The sequence below is a fragment of the Rhinatrema bivittatum genome, chromosome 1, assembly GCF_901001135.1.
Source record: "Rhinatrema bivittatum chromosome 1, aRhiBiv1.1, whole genome shotgun sequence".
NCBI classification, from domain to species: domain Eukaryota; kingdom Metazoa; phylum Chordata; class Amphibia; order Gymnophiona; family Rhinatrematidae; genus Rhinatrema; species Rhinatrema bivittatum.
This window is the reverse complement of record NC_042615.1, coordinates 132,782,868-132,803,950: the sequence shown is the minus strand read 5'-3', so window position 1 is coordinate 132,803,950 and position 21,083 is coordinate 132,782,868. Positions and strand designations below refer to the sequence as shown.

The window sequence follows — 21,083 nt, the reverse complement described above, 5'->3', positions numbered from 1 at the left end:
CAGAAGATGAAATAGCTGACCATTAGATTAACATGTATACACAGTCCTAAACAAAACAGAATTAAATGTACAAATGTAAAACTTACAAATTATAATGCAAACCTACCCCAAAACTAAAAATTCTAACCTCTCCCCAATCATAAGCTTCAATCACAGCCATAAAACTTCCCAAGTAAACCAGAACAATGATGAAAATTAAAGAGAGCATAGCTAAACCCAGGATTGTCAGACATATTTAGAATTTTCAGATGAAGACATGATACGGAAGAGCAGACATTTTTGTTTTAAATATTGTTTTCATTTGGAGTACTGTGATCATTATAAAATCAGTTTAGCTGAGTTCACAGAAATACCTGCTGCTATATAAGGGGCTAAATTACATTCAAGCAGCAAGTGTACTTTGGATGTTGTAGAATAGCAGGTTATTTCTATTGTAACAAAATGCTCTAAAACAACAGGAAAGTGTCTATAGATGAGCTGAACAACTATCATTTTGCATTTATTAAGCTAGTGACTTCTGCTGGAAGGACTAGAACATCAGTGCTGAGTTCATAGCAACTGTAAAAAAAACATTTAACCATCCACTAAAATGTATTTTATTATTTTTCCTCTTAAGTGCAAAGAATGACCCTTTCTGCACCAAAGCAAATGCATAGTCTCATGTAACAGCAAAAGCAATCTGAAGGTGGTTGTCAAGATTTAGACAGTATCTCAGGAGTGGGCAATTCCAGTCCTTGAGGGCCGCAAGTCAGGTTTTCAGAATATCTCTAATGAGTATGCCTGAGATATTATATATTTACTTACAATTGAAGCTGTGTGCATGCATATCTATCATGCATATTCATTAGGGATATCCAGAAATCCTGACTGGTTGATGGCTCTCAAGGACTGGAATTAATTGCCCACCATGCAGTAACTTAAATCCCTTACAGTAAATGGTTCCTGGAAATTTTCCAGTCTGAGACTGACAAGAAGATGTTAAAACAATAAGTACAGGAAGTATAATTGATGGTAAACCATCAAAACTTACCTTTCGTGAATGAATTTCTTTCACATACAATGGTAGGAGAAACTCAGATATACCTTCAAGTCGGATCCCATTTTTGGTAACTCGTAGATTTCCCATTCCATCCTACAAATGGTAAAGCATATATTTCATGTACTACACTAAGATAACTTTATTACAAACTTAGGGGCTGATTTACTAATGGGTCAGTTTTGAAACAGTTTCTCAGGCTACCGTCAAGTAGCCAGGTAAATCAGACTTTAAAAATATTTCCTTGTTGGACATCTAAATTTGTTCCCAAATTAATAGGGAATACCCTTTCAGCCAGTCATAAAAAGGGTGACTAGAAGCATTTGCTGGGCTGATTTTCAATTGAGTTGATTTTCAACTGCGTACTTGCCAGGTGCTTGTGACTTGGATTGGTCTCCGATGGACCCTTTGTCTGACTCAGTATGGCAACTTCATATATTCCTATATAAAGGATTTTCAGTGTTAGCCAGCCATAATTAGTTGAACAATTCCAGTCACACAAATAGATGACTTAAATCTGTCCAGGTAAGTTTTTAGCCACAAACTTATTTACTAATCTGCAATAAGATGCTGTATGACGAGGTAAATGGCATTTGACGCGAGTTAAATGCCATTTATCATGCAATATTTCCATATTGTGGCACTATAAACACAGATTTCCTCTTCTTTTGGAAATAATCTGCTTTGCTTAAATTAGCATGCATTAAATTTCCTAATGCATGCAAAGCAGCTTATGCATAGGCAATCCAATGCAAATAAAATAATTCAACTGATTTAGAAATAAATTGGCCCTGTTATTTTGTCGCTATGGAGGAAGGTGTAGATAAATTTCTCTGAAGAGCATCGGACTGCTAACACAGGTCTCTGATGCTTCCTTGGAAAATTAAAGGGTCAAGTTGCCCAATACACCACCCCAAAGGCATCAAGAATGAGCCTGGGGTTCGATTTCAACCCCTTCAGCACCCCCACCCCCTGTCACTGCCTCCCCATATAAATAAAAATAGCCCTTCCTGTGTGGCAATGGAATTTAGTTTCCTCTCCTTCCCCTTTGAATTGTAAAGTGCCAGGATAAGATCCCCACCCCCACCACATCAGAACCCCACTTCCAAATTTAAGAAAACCCTGGTGTCTAGTGCCCGTCCCCCCCCCCTATTTCCCCCTTTCCTATTCCTAAAGTTGGACCCTGGTAGTCTGAGGGGGCTTCCCACTCCTCCCTCTAAGCACATTACCTTGGCAAATGGTGATCAATAGCTCACTGGGGGCATGGGGCAACCAATAGCCACGGGCTTGGTCGTCGCCATTGTTTAAAAAATTCTGACCCGACTTTGCCCCTACCATGTGATGGGGCAAGGTCGGGTTGGTGCCATTTTGAAAAATGGCACTGAGTAGGCCCAGGGCTAGGTGACACCTTAGGACCCCCAGCGAGCTATTGATGATCATTTGCCAAAATAGTGGACTTAGGAAGAAGGGTAGAGTGTACCAGTCCCTCCCAGACTACCATCCTCCTACTTTTAGGGGTAGGGGTGGGGGGAATAGGAGAGGCCACTAAATAGCAGGATTTTTTTAAATTTAGAAGTGGGGATCTGATGAGTGGGGTGGAAGTGGGGGGGGGGGTAGGGAGCATATAGGGGCACTTTGCAATTATAAGGGAAAGTCATCACTGCATAGGAAGGAAAAGTACTGTGGTGTGTGTTTTTTTTGCACATTGTTGCACATTTTTTGTCACGATAAAAATCACGCCGTGGTACAGCTGGGCTAATTTTTTGGGTTGGGGCCAAATGTCACAGGGATGCTCCCCCGCAATTGTTGGCCCCTCCCATGAAAAACTATCACATCTTAATAAATTTCCCTGTTAACTTGTTAGGTTTAGCTAAAATTTCAGATAAATATAGTCATGTAAAATTAACTGGTTATTTCTAAAAAATCAGGTTAATTCACCCAAGTACAATCAACTGGTTATTTTTTACATTCAACAGCTTATTTAAAAATGACCCCTAAGCTTTTCATCCTAAGACTAGGGTATGTAGCTCAGGTGTGGACAATTCTGGTCCTTGAATGCTGCAAACAGGTTGGGTTTTTCAGGATATGCACAATGAATATGCATGAGAGAGATTTGTATGCACTGCCTCCACTGAATGCAAATCTATTTCATGCATATTCATTGTGGATATCCTGAAAATCAGATCTGTTTGTAGCATTCAAGGACTAGAGTTACCTTCTCCTGCTAAAGACACAGAATAACAGAAAACTCTTAACAAATTAGGGCCTTAATCTAGTGTGAAAATAGTGCATCATTCAGATTATCTCCATGTATCATATGTTCCTACACCTGCCACGCTGACTTTCATTATCTGAGTTCAGATTTGATATATAATCCCATGACTAGATTGCTTGCAGTGTCGCAAAGGACTCATCTTGATTAAAGTAGTATGGGTGCCATGATAGTTCATTTGGATATTAGAAAGAAAGGTCAACAAACAAGTTGAAGGTGATATCTTTAAAAAGAGTAACAATACATTTGAAGGCAAATTTCAAAAGCTATTTTCCCACTCAAATGTCTGGAAATTGCCTTCACCATATATTGGTAAATATGGGCTGGATTTTAAAAGGGTTACGCACGTAAATTCGGAGGATTTATGTGCATAACTGGCCTTACACGCGCTGGGCCTATTTTAAAAAGGCCCGTCGACGCGTGTAAAACCCCGGGACACGTGTAAGTCCCAGGGCTTTACAAAAGGGGCGGTCCGGGGTGGGGCATGGGTGGGATGGGGCGTTCCAGGGGTGGAGCGGGGGTGTGGCCAGAAGCCTCTGACATAGCGGCCATTGCTGCTGTGTTGGAGGATCGCGTGCTGGCAGGCTGCCGGCGCACGCGAAAGGTAAGGCAAGAGTCAGGGGGGGTTTAGAGTAGGGCTAGGAGGGGAAAGGTTAGGGGAAGGGTTGGGAAGGTTAGGTTAGGGGGAAGGGAAGTTCCCTTCCAGGCCACTTCGATTTTGGAGCGGTCTGGGAGGAAACGGAGGAAGGCAGCACGGCTCGGCATGCACAAGGTGCACAATTGTGTACCCCCTTGCACGCGCCGACCCAGGATTTTATAACGTGCGTGCGCGCACGTTATAAAATTGGACATAGATGTGCGCATGCGGGGTAGCACCCGCAAATGTAGGACACGCGCGCTTCTTTTAAAATCTACCCCTATATTTGTGACAATCAACAAATGTACCTACTTTACATGTGGGGGAAAAGTAAATAAGATCAGAGGCAGACCAAAATCTGGGGAGGCAACAAAGCAAATAGTTATGGATTTTCAAAACTATGGAGGTAATTTTGAAAAGGATTTTCACAAATAAAAGTAGCATACATCATAACAATTTTAAAAATCACATTTATGTGCATAGGGGTAGATTTTTAAAAAATGCGCGTTCGCGTACTTTTGTTGGCGCACCAGTCGCAAACAAAAGTACGCTGGATTTTAGTAGATACGCACGTAGCCGTACGTATCTGCTAAAATCCAGGATCGGCGCGCAAGGCTGCCGATTTTGGGCAGCTGGCGCGCGCCGAGTCGCGCAGCCTGCCTCCGTTCCCTCCGAGGCCGCTCCGAAATCGGAGCAGCCTCAGAGGGAACTCTCTTTCGCCCTCCCCTCACCTTCCTCTCCCTTCCTCTACCTAACCCACCCCCCTGGCCCTATCTAAACCCCCCCCTACCTTTGTCCATGGAGTTACGCCTCCCAAAGGGAGGCGTAAATCCACGCGTGCCAGCGGGCCGCTGGCGCGCCGAGATGCGACCCGGGGGCGGTTCCGGAGGGCGAGGCCATGCCCCCGGACCGCCCCGGGCCAAAACCACGCCCCCGGGCCCGCCCCCGAAATGCCGCGTCCTGCCCCCAAAATGCCACGTCGATCGGCCCCGCCCCCGACACGCCCCCGACAAAAAACCCCGGGACTTACGCGATTCCCGGGGCTCTGTGCGCGCCGGCAGGCCTATGGAAAATAGGCGCGCCGGCGCGCAAGGCCCTGCTCGCGTAAATCCGGGCGGATTTACGCGAGCAGGGCTTTTAAAATCCGCCCCATAAAGTCCATTTCAACACATAGCACTTTTTGGAAATTTATTGAAATTTCAAAGGAGTTAAGGGTAGATTTTCAAAGTGTTATGCGCGTAACTTACACACATAACCACGAAAACCTGCTTCTGTACGCGCCAAGCCTATTTTTCATAGGCTCGGCGGCTTGAGCAAGCCCTGGGACGCGCGTATGTCCCGGGGCTTTGAAAAAGGGGCGGGAAGGGGATGGGGTTGTGGGTGTGGTGCCAATCCGGGGGCGGTCTGGAGGTGGGATTGAGGCCTCCGGCACAGCGGCTGTGCCGGGGGATGGCGCGCCAGCAGCCGGCCGGTGCACGCAAGATACGCCTGCCAGATGCAGGCCCAAATACTTAAAATAAAGTAGGGAGAATTTAGGTAGGGCTGGGGGATGGGTTAGATAAGGGAGGAGAAGGTGGGGGGAGCGGAAGAAAAGTTCCCTCCGAGGCCGCTCCGATTTTGGAGCGGCCTTGGAGGGAACAGGGAAAGCCATTGGGGCTCCCCTAGGGCTCGGCGCGTGCAAGGTGCACAAGTGTGCAACTCCTTGTTTGCGCCGACCCTGGATTTTATAACATGCGCGCAGCAGGGTGCGCATGTTATAAAATTGGGTGTATATTTGTGCGCGCCGGGTAGCATAAATATGCATAAAAACAGTTTTGATAAACCTGAAAATTACGTCTTTAATGCATTGTTTTAGAGGGAAAATTATCTGCAACAAAGAAGGTACACATTTCTGTGGATACTTTTCCCTATGTAAGCTTCTAAGGAAATTTTTTATGTACTGTTCTTTGAAAATTAGATGAAAGTTCACAGGAAAAAGTAGCTGCAGACTTTGCAATAATCTGCATAGTTTTTGAAAATTGCCTCCTTTGTGACTAGAATTTAAGACCTATGCTTTTAATCAGGTCAGTGCTAGTGATAAATTCATTGTTTGTCCAGTAAAAGGTAATGCCTACAGTTTTGTTTGCTGACTTTTATTCCTAATATATGTTTTAATATAATAACTGAATGCAGAACCTGAGACAACATAGAATAATGCAATACAAAAAGCAATCATATCGTTCTCCAGACCATGCTCAGATTTTGCTAATCAGGAGAAGCGACATTTTGGCAAGAATGCAAAATGGATTCAAAAAGCTATATTCTGGTACCAGTTTCTGTAAAGGCAGGCACTACATCCTCGCATCTGAAGTTAAGGTCATAGTTTGATGCCAAATATTTCAAAAGGCACAACTGAACCTCTACCATCTTCTGTATGAGAACACCCTTGACTTAAATATTGATATACAAAATGAAGGGCTGGATTTTCCAAAGACGCAGAGCTCTCGGAATTTCACAGCAATGGGGGGCAGGAGGTGAAGCGGGAGGCAGGCCTGCAAAAGCCAGCAGCGATCGCACCACCGCGGTGTTATCGCTGCCGGCTTTCGCACCCAATAGTGCCACCATGAAAGGTGGCGCTATTGGGCGCACTACTGGCGGCGATAACGTGGCTTACCTTATCGCTGCCAGCAAAGTTTCCACAGCGTCCACTCCGATGACGCCCCGGCTCCTCCTCTTCCGGTGCCTACACCACCCCAGCTCCACCCCTGTTTAGCTATTGCACGCGAAAAGGGACATTTCGCGGGCGAAATGTCCCTTTTCGCATGCGATGCGCTTACAAAATGACCCCCTAAATTTGGCAAATTTTAATTTTGTTGACATCTTAAACAGCTACTTTATGATTTTTAACATCAACAATTTATTATTTCATCAATTGGGTAATTCTTTTTAAGTCACACATATAATTAAAGAAGATTCTGAAATGGCAAAAGAACTAAAATGAGCATTAATTCCCAAGGTGGCTGTATACTGCTACTTCAATTTAGACTGGTACCAACAGCTAAAAATGTAGAGCCTTATTGTTTAAAGGATTTGTCACATTTAGTTTCCTCAGCAAATTGCTTTTTAAAATAAGGTTCTTGTTGGGTTTATTAGTACCACATGGCTTATTGTTGGAACATCTCTTTTGTATTAAATCACAGTTTTCAAACACTCATGATTTCTCTGAGAAAAGCCTCTTTTTTTTCACAATTAGAAAAGTATTGTCAATCCTAATCCCTGTCATTGTGCTGGATTTCAGAAAAAAGACATCAATGGGCAATGAGATACATGAATGCAAATAATTTAAGCATTCAACCTGAAATGGTAGTAAGACTTCTTGGCACTGCCTAGCTAATAAATAGTTCAGAAATCTTCAACTCACAGACTTGCTTTTCATATTTTCACATTTATAACTTTTTAAATGTTTTGCAGTTGTGTTATTATTATATATTACAGTTCTATTTATAATAGATTGCTACAATTATCGCCTAATTCTTAGTTACCTCATTGTATTGAAAGGGGTAAGCATAGATATATATATGCAATCACAGGCATTCCTCTCTTACTCACACATTTTCACATATTTGTCACATAACAATCTAATACAACAAAGTGATTTGTAGATTGTTTTCTCTTTGTTCTCTCTCTTCTAGATTGTTTTGTAGGATTGCAAACAGGAGACTTTGATTCTTTTTTTTTTCATTGTGGCCAACCATAATCTACATCAATATGGATCCTGGCAACAATACAACATCCCTGCAGACACAAGCAGTAATTTTTGCTTTCAACATTTATAGCAATGCTATATCGCTAAGGGCATCAAAATCAATACTAATATTGACCTAAGAAGCATGAAAGTCCATTGCGTTGCTATTTATTTATTTATTTGCCTACATTTCTTAGCCACATAAATTCAACATAAGCCCTAGCTTTTGATAACCTGGTCTAGGTCAACTCAGTGACCAAAGGCAATCTGAGGATCTTCAGTTATTCCTATCAGAGCAGTAAGGGCTAGAGATGTGAATCGGAACCAGAATCGGATCCGATATCAGTTCCGATTCACATCTCTATAGATGTGAATCGGAACCAGAATCGGATCCGATATCAGTTCCGATTCACATCTCTAGTAAGGGCTACCTAACACATTCACCTTCCATGGTGAATGCTCATACAATGGATATTAGCATTAATGTTCAAACTAGTACAGGATACTTATCCAAATGTCTAAATCCATTATTTTTTTTGCTATTTTACTGAACAGCCCATCATTTGACTATGTACTTGTATTAATACATTTGAGGTCTATCTACTAAAGGGTGTTAGTAATCCCTGCATTGTTTAGCATCACCTGCTGCATACATGGCTTAGTTTTGGCCTTTGTAGTCCCCAAAATTCAGCCTCACACATCTCCAGAAAAGCTTATGTAGCCCCCTACCAATTAAGATGCATACTCTTTTGCACACATAATCACGGCAGATTTTTAATCAATAATAAAGCATTTATAAAATACATCATAAAATTAGATGGTCATCAAAATGGAGTGCCTAGTTAGATGATGATGGAGCAGAGAAATTAGGAAGCAAGGGAAAAGTAAAAAAAAGCAGGATGATGCCTGGCACTGAGAAAAGAGTACAGCAAGATGTTAACTGGGTTGGGAAATTCTATAGATTGACCATTACTGTTGGAAGGGTGAATCCCTCACAGTGTATCACCATGTCATCCTACATGGCCACTATCCTAGGCGTTTATAGAGATTATGAAGGCTTTGCTTAGTTGAACTATGATGAGTTCTTCAGACAGAAAACAGATAATTTGGATGTGTCCTGGTGATTATAAAATGATCCTTTGGTGCCACCATCATTTTCAGCCAGGGGTAAGACTTATCCTACTCATAAAGTCTATGTTGAATATACAATAAAAATTGTGCAGCACAGGACTGAAGATAAAAACATGTATGCTTTATCTGTTTTGCATGTTGAGTTGTCCTAGTGGTCTTCCTATTTTACAGACTTGGCCCTAGCTGATATGTCCAATTAGCACATGGCAGTGCTTCTTCTAAATGCACAACCTACCAGCATGTATTTACACTCTTGGTAGCCTGTACATGTCTGTCCTGTTGACAGTCATGTTGATTCATATGCAGATGGTAGGTGTCTGGAGGTATGGCTATGGGTATGGGTTTAAAAGAAGACAGCTTGTCCAATGCCCTAGCCCCTGCATTCTGTGGTGCCACAGAAAGTCCCATCTACATTCCCTAAATAGGGGAGGGGGAAACTCTGTAATTTCATTATTTACACTGTTAACTAATTTAACACTGTTAACTAATTTAACATATTTTGGTCATACATAGCTTGTAATCAATTTGGTTTTTATTGTGTTAACTAATTTACCTCTGATTGATTGACTGTTGTTTGTTAATTTAAATCATATTGTTAATTGAATTACTAGTGATTGACTGTAATAGATTATTATCATGCTATTTTATATTTATTGAATCACTAAGGCTTGTTTGGTTACAATAATTTGATTTGAATAATTACCTCTCATTATTGTCACATTTGACTGGTCTGAGGGGCTGTTAGACAAGGAATCCTGAGCGGCATTAGAAGCAGAGCTCTAATCACTCTGAGGCCCCTGACTAATGATTCCTCTGGCATGACTGGGCTGCAGCTATCACCAGGTCTTGGCTGGTCCCCATTACTGTTGTAGTCTGTAGATGTTGGTTTGCAGCCATGTTTTGAGCACGTCAGGATGTTTAGTGATGTCCAGCAATAGACAGATTCCCTGAGAAGACTGGTCATGTTTGATTCAAAAAGGCTTGCCCTTTCCTACTCCACTGTACTATTAGTTTGGCTTCTACCAATCTAGGTTGTGTGTGTCTGTGTGTGTGTGTGTGTGTGTGGGGGGGGGGATGGGGAAGAGGAATGTGGTATATTTAGGAAGGGCTTGGGTACCTAGCTTAGATTCCACTGTTAAGCTACTAAATAAAACCGCAGCTTTTCATTTTTCACTCATTGTTTGTGCCTTGGTATTTAGTTATCTTGTGTGTCAAGGGTGAAGGGAGGCCAGGTAGTCACAGATATCCATGTTACAGATTGTTTACCTTTGTGTTCATATGGCCAAGGCAGCTTGAATTACTTGGTTATTGTATCACTTACATACATAGCACCAAACAGATCAGAGTAATACAACTTGTATATCTAATAGGGATGTGAATCGTTTTTGAACGATTAAAATTATCGTCAGATAATTTTAAAATCGTCAAAAATCGTTAGAGTGCATGATAAAATACAAATGCCCCCGATTTATCGTCAGGGGCACTTGTATTGTATCGTTAAATAGGGCGCAAGAAAACCGGCACACCAAAAAAAACCCAAAACCCACCCCGAACCTTTAAAACAAATCCCCCACCCTCCCTAACCCCCCCAAAATGTTTTAAATTACCTGGGGTCCAGTGGGGGAGTCCCGACGTGATCTCCCTCTCTCTCTGGCCACGGTCACCCGTATGACATAGTGAGGGCAAAGGTAGCGCCGGCGCCATTTTGAAAATTGGCAAATTGGCCCACGTGCAGGAGGTTGCTCCCGGACCCCCGCTGGACTTTTGGCAAGTCTTGTGGGGGTCAGGAGGCCCCCCCCCAAGCTGTTCAAAAGTCCCTGGGTGTCCAGCGGGGGTCCGGGGGCGATCTCCTGCACGCGTGACGTCGGGAGCCAGGAACTAAAATGGCGCCGGCGCTACCTTTGCCCTGTCACATGATAAGGGCAAAGGGCCACCGGCACCATTTCTCAACGCTGCCGTGGTCAGAGAGAGAGGGAGATCGCGTCGGGACCCCCCCACTGGACCCCAGGTAATTTAAAACATTTTGGGGGTTTCGGAAGGGTGGGGGATTTGTTTTAAAGGTTCGGGGTGGGTTTTAGGGTTTTTTTGGTGTGCCGGTTTTCCTGCCCTCCCCCGATTTACGATTTTTAACAATTAAAAAAAAAACAAAAAAAAAACACGACAATAAGATTTCCCTCCCCCCCCCAGCCAAAATTGATCGTTAAGACGATCGATCACACGATTCACACCTCTAATATCTAACTTTAAAAACTATTTTCATATGTTTTAGCATTTTTCCTCACTTATCCTGGTTCTATTATTTTTCCTTATCCTCTAGCCTGTTTTCAATAGATTTGTAGCTGTATCATTGCAAATGAAGTTAATTTGCCAACCAAAAGCTAAGCTAAGTTCTATAAAATTCACTCCATATAAACTAGAGAAAGAAGAAAACATTTAAGCCTTCATGAAGGTACTTAAGAGGGAACAAATAAGACTATTTGTGAAAGCAATTCCCCTCCCTCCCCACACACCCATAACAAACTTGAAGTGAATTGTCTGCACCATCTCCACCTCAACAGTTCAAATAGAGAATAATACTATTGCACTGAAGAAGTAATCTCAGGTAATAATACACTGAGAGACAATATCATCTATTAATCCAGATTTACCACCTGCAGACATTTCTGTACTTTTAAGAGACTGTTAGACTTCCTTTCTGCCTTGCTAGAGAAAAAAAATGAATATGAGGTAATCACTGGGCAGTTTTCCTTTTATCATAGTATCAGGACAATGTATGATAATTTACACAAAGTAAAAGTATATTAGTAATAACGAAGGAAAATTTGCCTTAACTCTACTTACAGATATTCAAGACTGCATCCATATAGCAACAATGAATTTCCAGATGGTAAAAAAAGACATAAAAATCATCTCAGTTTACATTCAATAGAAAGAAGAACAATACAGTAAACTGCAAGAAGTGAAATTATAGCTCTCATACATTTATTAAAAAATAGGGCTATTGCAGTTTTTGGATAAAGTCTTCTACCTACCTGAATTATGAACCAACTCAGACATATATTAGAGAAGTTCAGAACTGTATAAATAAAAGGAAACAGTAGAACTAGGGGTCATGATATGAAAGCCCCCGGGGGGGGGGGGGGGGGGGGAACGACACTCAAAACCAATATCAGGAAATATTTCTTCATGAAGAGGGTGGTGGATGTCTGGAATGCACTCCCAGAAGAGGTAGTGGCAAGAACAGTTAATGAATTCCAAAAGGAATGGAACAAACACTGCGGATCCCTAAAGACCTGAAGAAATGGATGGTATAACTTTTCTGCATGGGGTAAATTGCATGGAGCGGCAGTTACTACCCTTAACAGTAAAGGTAACCTGCATGGAGCAGCAGCTACTACCCTTTAGAGAACACATAAGAGTAACCTGCATGGAGAGACAGTTACTACCTTTAACAGAATGCATGGGGGTAACCTGCATGGAGTGGCAGTTACTACCATAAGCAAATTGCTGAACAGACTAGATGGACCATCTGTTCAGCGAGCCGTGCAGAGGAGGCGGAAGCCAAATAAATTCAAAAAATAAAAAAAAGAAGAAAAATCTAAGAAGAAAGCGACCCACAACTCCTCCCGCGGTGAGTGTTTGCCGCGCCCCCGACAGGCACCCGACCTATCAGAGGGCGCCATCCTAGACTTTAAATTAAAGACACTCCCGGCGGTGTCGCGCACCGGGCGTCACGCGCCCAAAGGAGCGCGACCTAAGGGGCTTGCCCCTTAGTGCGCCCCTTTGTAAGCCGCATTGTGAGATTAGTGCGAGGATCCAACAAAATCTCCTCCCTCCACAACTCAGACTTGCCACCGCAGAAGCTCACACCATCTAAATCTAACACACCCGCACTCATCCAGCGGTCACCTAGCACTCATCATCATCCAGCGCCCATCCAGCAAGCAATCATCAAGCGCTCCTCCAGCGCTCACTCAACTAACACTCATCCAGCGCTCATCATCATCCAGCGCCCATCTAGCAAGCAATCATCAAGCGCGCCTCCAGCGCTCACTCAACTAACACTCATCCAGCGCCCATCCAGCAAGCAATCATCAAGCGCTCCTCCAGCGCTCACTCAACTAACACTCATCCAGCGCCCATCCAGCAAGCAATCATCAAGCGCTCCTCCAGCGCTCACTCAACTAACACTCATCCAGCGCTCATCATCATCCAGCGCCCATCTAGCAAGCAATCATCAAGCGCGCCTCCAGCGCTCACTCAACTAACACTCATCCAGTGCCCATCCAGCAAGCAATCATCAAGCGCTCCTCCAGCGCTCACTCAACTAACACTCATCCAGAGACGATCTATCCAGCGCCCATCCAGCAAGCAATCATCAAGCGCTCCTCCAGCGCTCACTCAACTAACACTCATCCAGCGCTCATCATCATCCAGCACCAATCCAGCAAGCAATCATCAAGCGCTCCTCCAGCGCTCACTCAACTAACACTCATCCAGCTCCCAGCCAGCAATCAATCATCAAGCGCTCCTCCAGTGCTCACTCAACTAACTCTCATCCAGCGCTCATCATCATCCAGCGCTCATCCAGCAATTCTTCACCCAGCACCCATCCAGCAATCAATCATCAAGCGCTCCTCCAGCGCTCACTCAACTAACACTCACCCAGCGCTCATCCAGCACTCATCTTCACCCAGCGCCCATCCAGCAATCAATCATCCAGCGATCAATCATATAGCAACCATCCAGACCTCTCCTGTTTCGGACAGACAACGCCATCACCCTCTCAGACATCTCTAGCATTCCCGCAGACCCACACCCGCCTACACACAGACCCCACTGATCGTCTTTCAGACTACACTTCTTCCAGAACACCTATTCTCATGCTTACTTACAATATCCCAATCATTCACAAACAAAGGAGAAACTCCATAAATAACTTCTCCAACGTCATACAAAAAAGAATTATTCCAATCATGACTTCACCATTGAACCAACTACTAGGCCTCACGCTACTCTCAGTAACCCTTATCAATGCGCAATCCCTAACTAAAAAGACACACATCCTCAATGACTACCTCCTAGATACCAACCCAGACATCTGTGCAATCACAGAAACCTGGTTAAAAAATTCGGACATTGCTCTAATCAACCAACTACCTACTCATATATATGACATCTTCACCTTTCACAGACACAAAAAAAGAGGAGGTGGTCTTCTTCTAGCTACCAAGAAAGAACTCAGGCTAACTGCACATACAATCAAGACTGAGTCCAAATTAGAACTGGGTCTAGTCAAATCAAAACAACTACAACTATTGTTAGTTTACGCTCCGCCCGGAGTTCTTGAAACGGACCCTTCACCCCTCATAGAATCCATCGTGAAACATATCAATTCAGACCTCCCAACTATGATCATGGGTGACTTTAACCTCCATACTGACGTTGTTCCTCGCTCCTCGAATTGTGAAGCCCTCCTCATCACTCTCAGTGCAATGGGATTCACCCAGACCATCAACAGCCCTACTCATAAAGCTGGACACACTCTGGATCTAATATTCATCAATTCCACTTTCTCTCCAACAATAGAACCCTCTTGTACCCCAATCCCCTGGTCAGATCATTTTCTGATAGAATCCTCCTTCTCCACATACAAACAGACACACACCTCACCTCACCTTTCTACCATTCAGTTCAGGAAATCATGCCCATCCGACATACTTAGTGATCAACTCTCCAAGGAACTCACTAACCTAGACCTATCCAATCCTGATTCAGCCCTTTCCTCCTGGCATAAGATTACGGAAACAGTTGCAAACAAATTGTGCCCAATTGCCTCCAAAACAATCAATCCCACCAAAATAGGAAATCAACCTTGGTTCACCCCTGAACTAAAACAAATGAAACAAGACCTACGTCACAAGGAAAACAGATGGCGCAAAACCCCTAACACATCTACCCTTTCAGCTTACAAAGGATTTCTACATCACTACAGGACTTCTATTCTATTAACAAAAAGGGAATTCTACTCCAACAAAATACACCATCTCCAATATAATGCCCAAGCACTATTCTCATACGTAACACAAATCACTAAATCAACCCCTCCGTCTATTCCAGACAAACAAGCACTATCCAAGGCCAATGAGCTTGCTACATTTTTTCAACAGAAGATCTCAAATACGCTTGCCCTCCTACCTCCAACTACAACACCTCTCACATCAGGCGAGAATCCTCATTCTTCCTCGAGAGCCAAGTTTGACAATTTTGACTCAATCTCCACCAAAGAGATTGAATCCCTCCTAAAAAGACAGAAACCATCCAGCCACCCAGCAGATAATATCCTGTCGAAACTCTTGCTGCTCATCCCAGACACGATCGCAAGACCTCTGACAAGTATCATAAACTGCTTTCTAACTCTAGGGATATACCCAGACAAACTAAAAACCGCCTCACTCAAACCCCTCCTTAAGAAACACAATCTAGACCCTAATGATCCAGCCAATTTCAGACCCATCTCTAATCTCCCATTCTTAGCCAAACTAATGGAGAAACTGGTAAACACTCAGCTTTCAGAGTATCTAGAAGATCACAACATCCTATACCCTTCGCAATATGGTTTCCGCAAATCACGCAACACGGAAACCCTTCTCATTTCTCTTACAGACCATATTATAATGGGTTTAGACAAAGGCTACTCCTTTTTATTAGTCCTGCTAGACATCTCGGCGGCATTTGACACCGTCAACCATTCCATCCTTCTGGATCGCCTAACAGATATCGGTATCTCTGGATCAGCCCACAGTTGGTTCAAGTCCTTCCTCTGCAATAGAACCTTTAAAGTCAAAATCAATAATAAAGAGTCACCTTTAACAAAGTCCACTCTTGGTGTACCACAAGGATCCTCCTTATCCCCAACCTTCTTTAACATCTACCTCCTCCCCCTTTGCCAATTACTAACAGATCTCAATCGAATTCATTATCTGTACGCAGACGACGTACAGATTTTAATCCCAATAACAGACTCTATCTCAAAAGCTCTCTCCCATTGGAATAACTGCCTCCTATCTATTACCAGTCTTCTCAACAGTCTAAACTTGGTCCTCAATGCCTGAAAAACAGAGCTCCTCCTCATCTCATCAAATGAAGAAAACTTCCCCCCTTCATCCGCACACAATTCCCACATCACCCATACACATGTCAGAGACCTTGGGGTAATTCTAGATAATCGACTAAACCTAAAGAAAATGGTCAACACCACATCCAAAGACTGCTTCTACAGACTACAGGTTCTAAAACGCCTCAAACCACTCCTATTTTTCTATGACTTCAGGACAGTCCTCCAAGCACTGCTATTCGCTAAGATCGACTACTGCAGTGCCCTCCTCTTAGGCCTCCCCAAATCTACCACCAAACCACTGCAGATGATACAAAATGCCGCAGCGAGATTGCTGACCAACACCAGCCGTGGGGAACACATCTCTCCCATTCTCAGAAACCTACATTGGTTACCAGTGAATTTTAGAATATTATACAAATCAATCACCCTAATACACAAATTCATCCACCATCAACTTCAACTCAATCTCGAATTCCCCTTCAACCTACACTCCTCCAACAGACCAATTAGAGATATTCACAAAGGAACTCTGAAATTTCCCCCGACTAAAGCCACACGCCTCTCCTCGACCAAAGACCGAGCGTTTTCGGTCGCAGGACCATCTATCTGGAATAATATCCCTTCAGACCTCAGGCTGGAACCCTGCCTTTTAACTTTCAGAAAAAAACTCAAGACGTGGCTCTTTCACCAAGCCTTCGGGGATCCCCCAGACAATCACTAGTTGCCCTTCTCTTACCGGGACGATGGCATTTGATATTCATGAACAATGGATTATGGCACTTCTAGGTTAAAGCACCTTAAGCTTTAACCCGTATCCTCTATTGTATTTTTGATTATCACCACTTTCTACTTCCTTCCAGCTGCATAAGCTTCCAAGTTCTTTCTCCTTGTTGAATGTAACTTTGCCTTATTCACCTCTATTGTTTAACTTACTTTAGTTATGCGCCAGTTATACCCTTGTTAAATGTAAACCAATCCGATATGGTTATTACTATGAAGGTCGGTATAAAAAAGTGTTAAATAAATAAATAAATAAATAAATTATCTGCCGTCTTTACTATGTTACTATGTAAATAAAATATCCATTAAAAAAAGACTCCCAGAACATGGTCTACTGCTATGAAAGTGCACTAGATACTAGATAAGGATCACTTTTTGAAAGGTTTAACCAGTAATTTCAGTAGTTAGTCATTTAAATCATCATGTTTAAAAACATTTCTTCAGTGAACAGCTAAACTTAATCACCAAAATTAGCAAGGTGGCAAAATTTAGCTGGACCAAAAAGGGACCACCCCAGGGGTATCCCTGAGATGAGGTTATGATTTATCCAGTGCTAATCAGATAAGTTTAGATGTACAATGTCAGCCTCGCAAATAGATGACTGACTAGCTATATACAGAAAAATTTTCAACTGAAAATCTAACCTGTTATGTTTTGCTGAAAATGTTCCTAAAGTTGACCAGCTAACATGATATTATTGGCTCAGTGGTACTTTGAAAATTGACACTAAGAGGGTCATTTTCAAAGGAGTTACGCATGTAAAAGTGACATACTATCGTAGCAATTTTCAAAAGCTATTTACTCGAGTAAAGTGCACTTACTTGAGTAAATCCTTTGAACAATTCAATGGCATATATTGTAGCAATTTTGAAAAGCCCACTTACTTGAGTAAAGTGTATTTACTCGAGCAAAAACCAGTTTTGCTCGAGTAAATGCTTTTTAAAATCTACCCCTATAAGCATATGGTTCATTATTATTCTGTTTATTTTTATTTATAATCATGACATTTTTAATGTCTATATATGCCATCTAGAGCCATTTTGGGGCCAGGTCACTGGATGCCCAGGATAATATGGGGCCTCATGCCTCCGTTGGGACACTGAAGAGAGGCAAGGCATACAAAGGGTAGGACAATTTGAGATCTCCTGCCTTTTGTTTGCTTGTGAGCTGCTTCCCTCCAACCTGCCCTCAAGTTGTTTTAGTTTGTAGCAGCTTGGTGGTAGGAGTGGAATATCCAAGCATGTTATGGGCTGGGTGCCTGGCTGGGGTGGGGGGTTGGGGAGGGGGGCCACTTTCAATTGGCTTCAAGGAACCCTGTGGGTATAGTGTGCATGGTAGTTACATCTTCTGCAATGTGGTAGGGGTCTCATAGGGAGGCAGCGGGCATTGCTGCATGCCTACGGGCTGGGTGGCCTGGGGCGGCGCGTTCTGCTGGGGAGTGGCAGAGGCCCATCGAGGAAGTGTAGTGGCTGCTAGGTTGGATTTGTTATGCTTGGTGACATGTTGATTATGTTCCTCTAATAAAAGCTGTGGCCTTGGTTCTGATGGGATTGGTGGTGACATTGTTTGTTAAGAGAGCATGTGTGAGGAGTAGTCATATGTCCGGGCTGCCCATATTATCAAATAATGTGACAAATTCTATTCTATTCTTAGGTTTATAAACCACCTCATTCCCCCACCAGGGGACTGAAAGCAGTTTTCATCATATGAGATAAAATACATCAGTACAACATAGTTCCAAATGTAGCCCTACCCAGCCGTCATCGTCAGTAGGGAAGGGATAGGGCACAACACCCAATATAAAACAACACTCCATCCCAATTTCATTTCAATAAATATAAACTAATAAACATAATTACATACATTTATATCAGCCATCATGTGACAAAGAGGCCTGCGGGTACTCAAAAGCTCATGCACTAGTGTATCTTTTTTATTGGTCTTTTAAAAGGGTATCACAGCTTTGTATGACTCCAGGACCACATAAACTAGAAAAGCTTTTGTTCAAAAAATTGAGCAAATCTAGTGTTCTTACTGAAGCTGTAGAAAGGTTGAGACAGTGCTTAATATACTTAACTAATCAATATTTATTTCTTATTTGGGGGCAATTTTGTAACAGACTGCATAAAGAAATCAGCAAATATACACATAAGCTACACTCATTTTTAAAGCTAATTTATGCATGCATGCTCACTTCGAAAATTATCCCACCAAAGCCACTTGCATACATTTACCTCTGGCAAGTTCCTTCAGAAATGTTTCCAAAAAATGTATGCACATACATTTGAAAATCCTAAATAATGCACATACGTTAAAAGCCATCTCCAGTACCACCTCTGGGAATGTGTCCACTCAGCTCAGGTAAAATTACACACATACAAGTCTTATACACATAAGTGTACTATTATGTCAGAGAGGCAATTTTATAACAAGTGATTTCTGCAGGTATATGGCTTTGAAAATGTCAAATTAAAATAATTTGCACTGCTATGAGAGCTCCTTTATATTGTAATTAAAACTGGTCATTCTGAGTTCAATTTTCAAAGTAATTTGCCCAGATAACTCCTCAGTTACCCAGATAAAATAGGTATAGGCAATGTAGCCAACTGCCTCTGGCACAAAATTCTGATACAAAAAAAAATAAATATTCTGCTGTAAAGAAGGCTCTAGTTGTATCTCTTAATAGAAATTAAAAGTGACCATCATATAGGTGTAGATTTTACAAATCTACGTGCGCGTGTACTTTTGTTCGCGCACCAGGCATGAACAAAAGTACGCGGGATTTTATAAGATACGCATGTGGCCGCGCGTATCTTATAAAATCCCGGGTCGGCGCGCGCTGCCCGTTCCCTCCGAGGCCGCTCCGAAATCGGAGCGGCCTCGGAGGGAACTTTCCATTCACCCCTCCGCACCTTCCCATCCCTTCCCCTACCTAACCCACCCCCCTGGCCCTATCTAAACCCCCTCCCTACCTTTATCTTAAAAGTTACTACTGCCTCCGGGCAGTAGTAACCTGCGCGCGCCAGGCCCCGACAAAGGCCGTTGTGTCGGGGCAGTCGGCCATGCCCCGGACCACCCACATGCCCCTGAACACGCTCCAATCCTAAACCGCTCCCTCTGGCCACGCCCCCGACCGCCCCTTTTTGCAAGCCCCGGGACTTGCGCGCATCCCGGGGCTTGCACGCGCCGCCGAGCCTATGCAAAATAGGCTCGGCGCACACAGGGGGGATTTAAAAGGGTTACGAGCATACCTTATGCGCGTAACCCTTTTAAAATCCGGCCCACAGTGTATGATGCTGCAAGACTCATTTAGTATAGTCTTTCTAGCTCAACAACCTGGTAACTATTGGTGCTCATGGCTTATAAATGAAGCCTTAAAGCACAATAACCAGTTTAATCATCGGTCACTTTTTTGTCTTATCAAGTTGTGGTAATCAATATTTGTAAAATGTGCACCATTAAGGAATTTGTAATGTGCACATCTCCTTAATCCGATCCTGAAGTTGATCTAGGAAAAGGATAACTGGGAGTGTTAGTTAGTGGAATACACCAAGTTATTCACTGGTGGCATGTCTATAAGTGTGTATATTAACCAAAGACGAAGGAAATGGGTTTAGACGTCAAACCATCCATGAACTGAGGCTGAGGGTAAATAATAATAATCCAGGCCGGCCTATGCAACCGGATCAAATAGGAAAGGAAAAATAAGTTGAGATATCTCTAAAAAGTTGTGCGTCCAGCCATTTAATATATAAACATCATGTATTGAGAAACCATCTAAGTCTGTCATGGTGGTCAGCAGTAAGTCTGCCTAATTGGTAGTAAGTATATAATCTATTTTGTATTTTTGCTAGGCTTGGAATGACTGAGGATTTCCAATGTAATGCAACTTCTGATCTGGCTACAATAAAAACTTGAAGCAAGAATTGTTGTACTTCTTTTTTATGCCCCTGTAAAGGAAGGCCCAACAGTATGTGCAAAGGCTTGACGTCCACCTGCACCTGTAGCACTTGTGATAGCCACTCTAGGAGAATTTGCCAATATTGTGCTATTTTAGGGCACTTCTACCATATGTGATAATAAGTACCAAGTTGGCCACATCCCCTCCAGCAATGATCCGAGAGGGTTGATTTAAATTGAAAAGATTATATATTTTAGATATCACACTCTTAAGTGTTGCCGCATTTTTGCAAAAATTTCCAAAGAGTGTTCCAGTCATTTTAATGGTTTTCTGTCTAAGTCCTCTTTGTACAAAGTGATAAAGTGTAGCATAATACAAAAAATCCATATCCGCCAGGGGATACTTGTCACATATTTGAGCACTAGACACGAGAGTGCCCTGGGAAAGCACATGTTCCAGTCTAGTAATACCAGCCTCAATCC

At 42.8% G+C, this 21,083-nt stretch overlaps 1 protein-coding gene across 2 annotated transcripts in view; it reads right to left on the bottom strand.

The window, feature by feature from the left end:
• The window catches only part of SGCZ (sarcoglycan zeta), a 939,669-nt gene that overhangs the window by 553,023 nt on the left and 365,563 nt on the right, over positions 1-21,083 (bottom strand). For both annotated transcript variants that reach the window (XM_029587183.1, XM_029587188.1), the window contains exon 2: positions 1,031-1,132. In XM_029587183.1, coding sequence (XP_029443043.1) covers positions 1,031-1,132 — 102 coding nt within the window. The remainder of the gene's footprint in view (positions 1-1,030; positions 1,133-21,083) is intronic.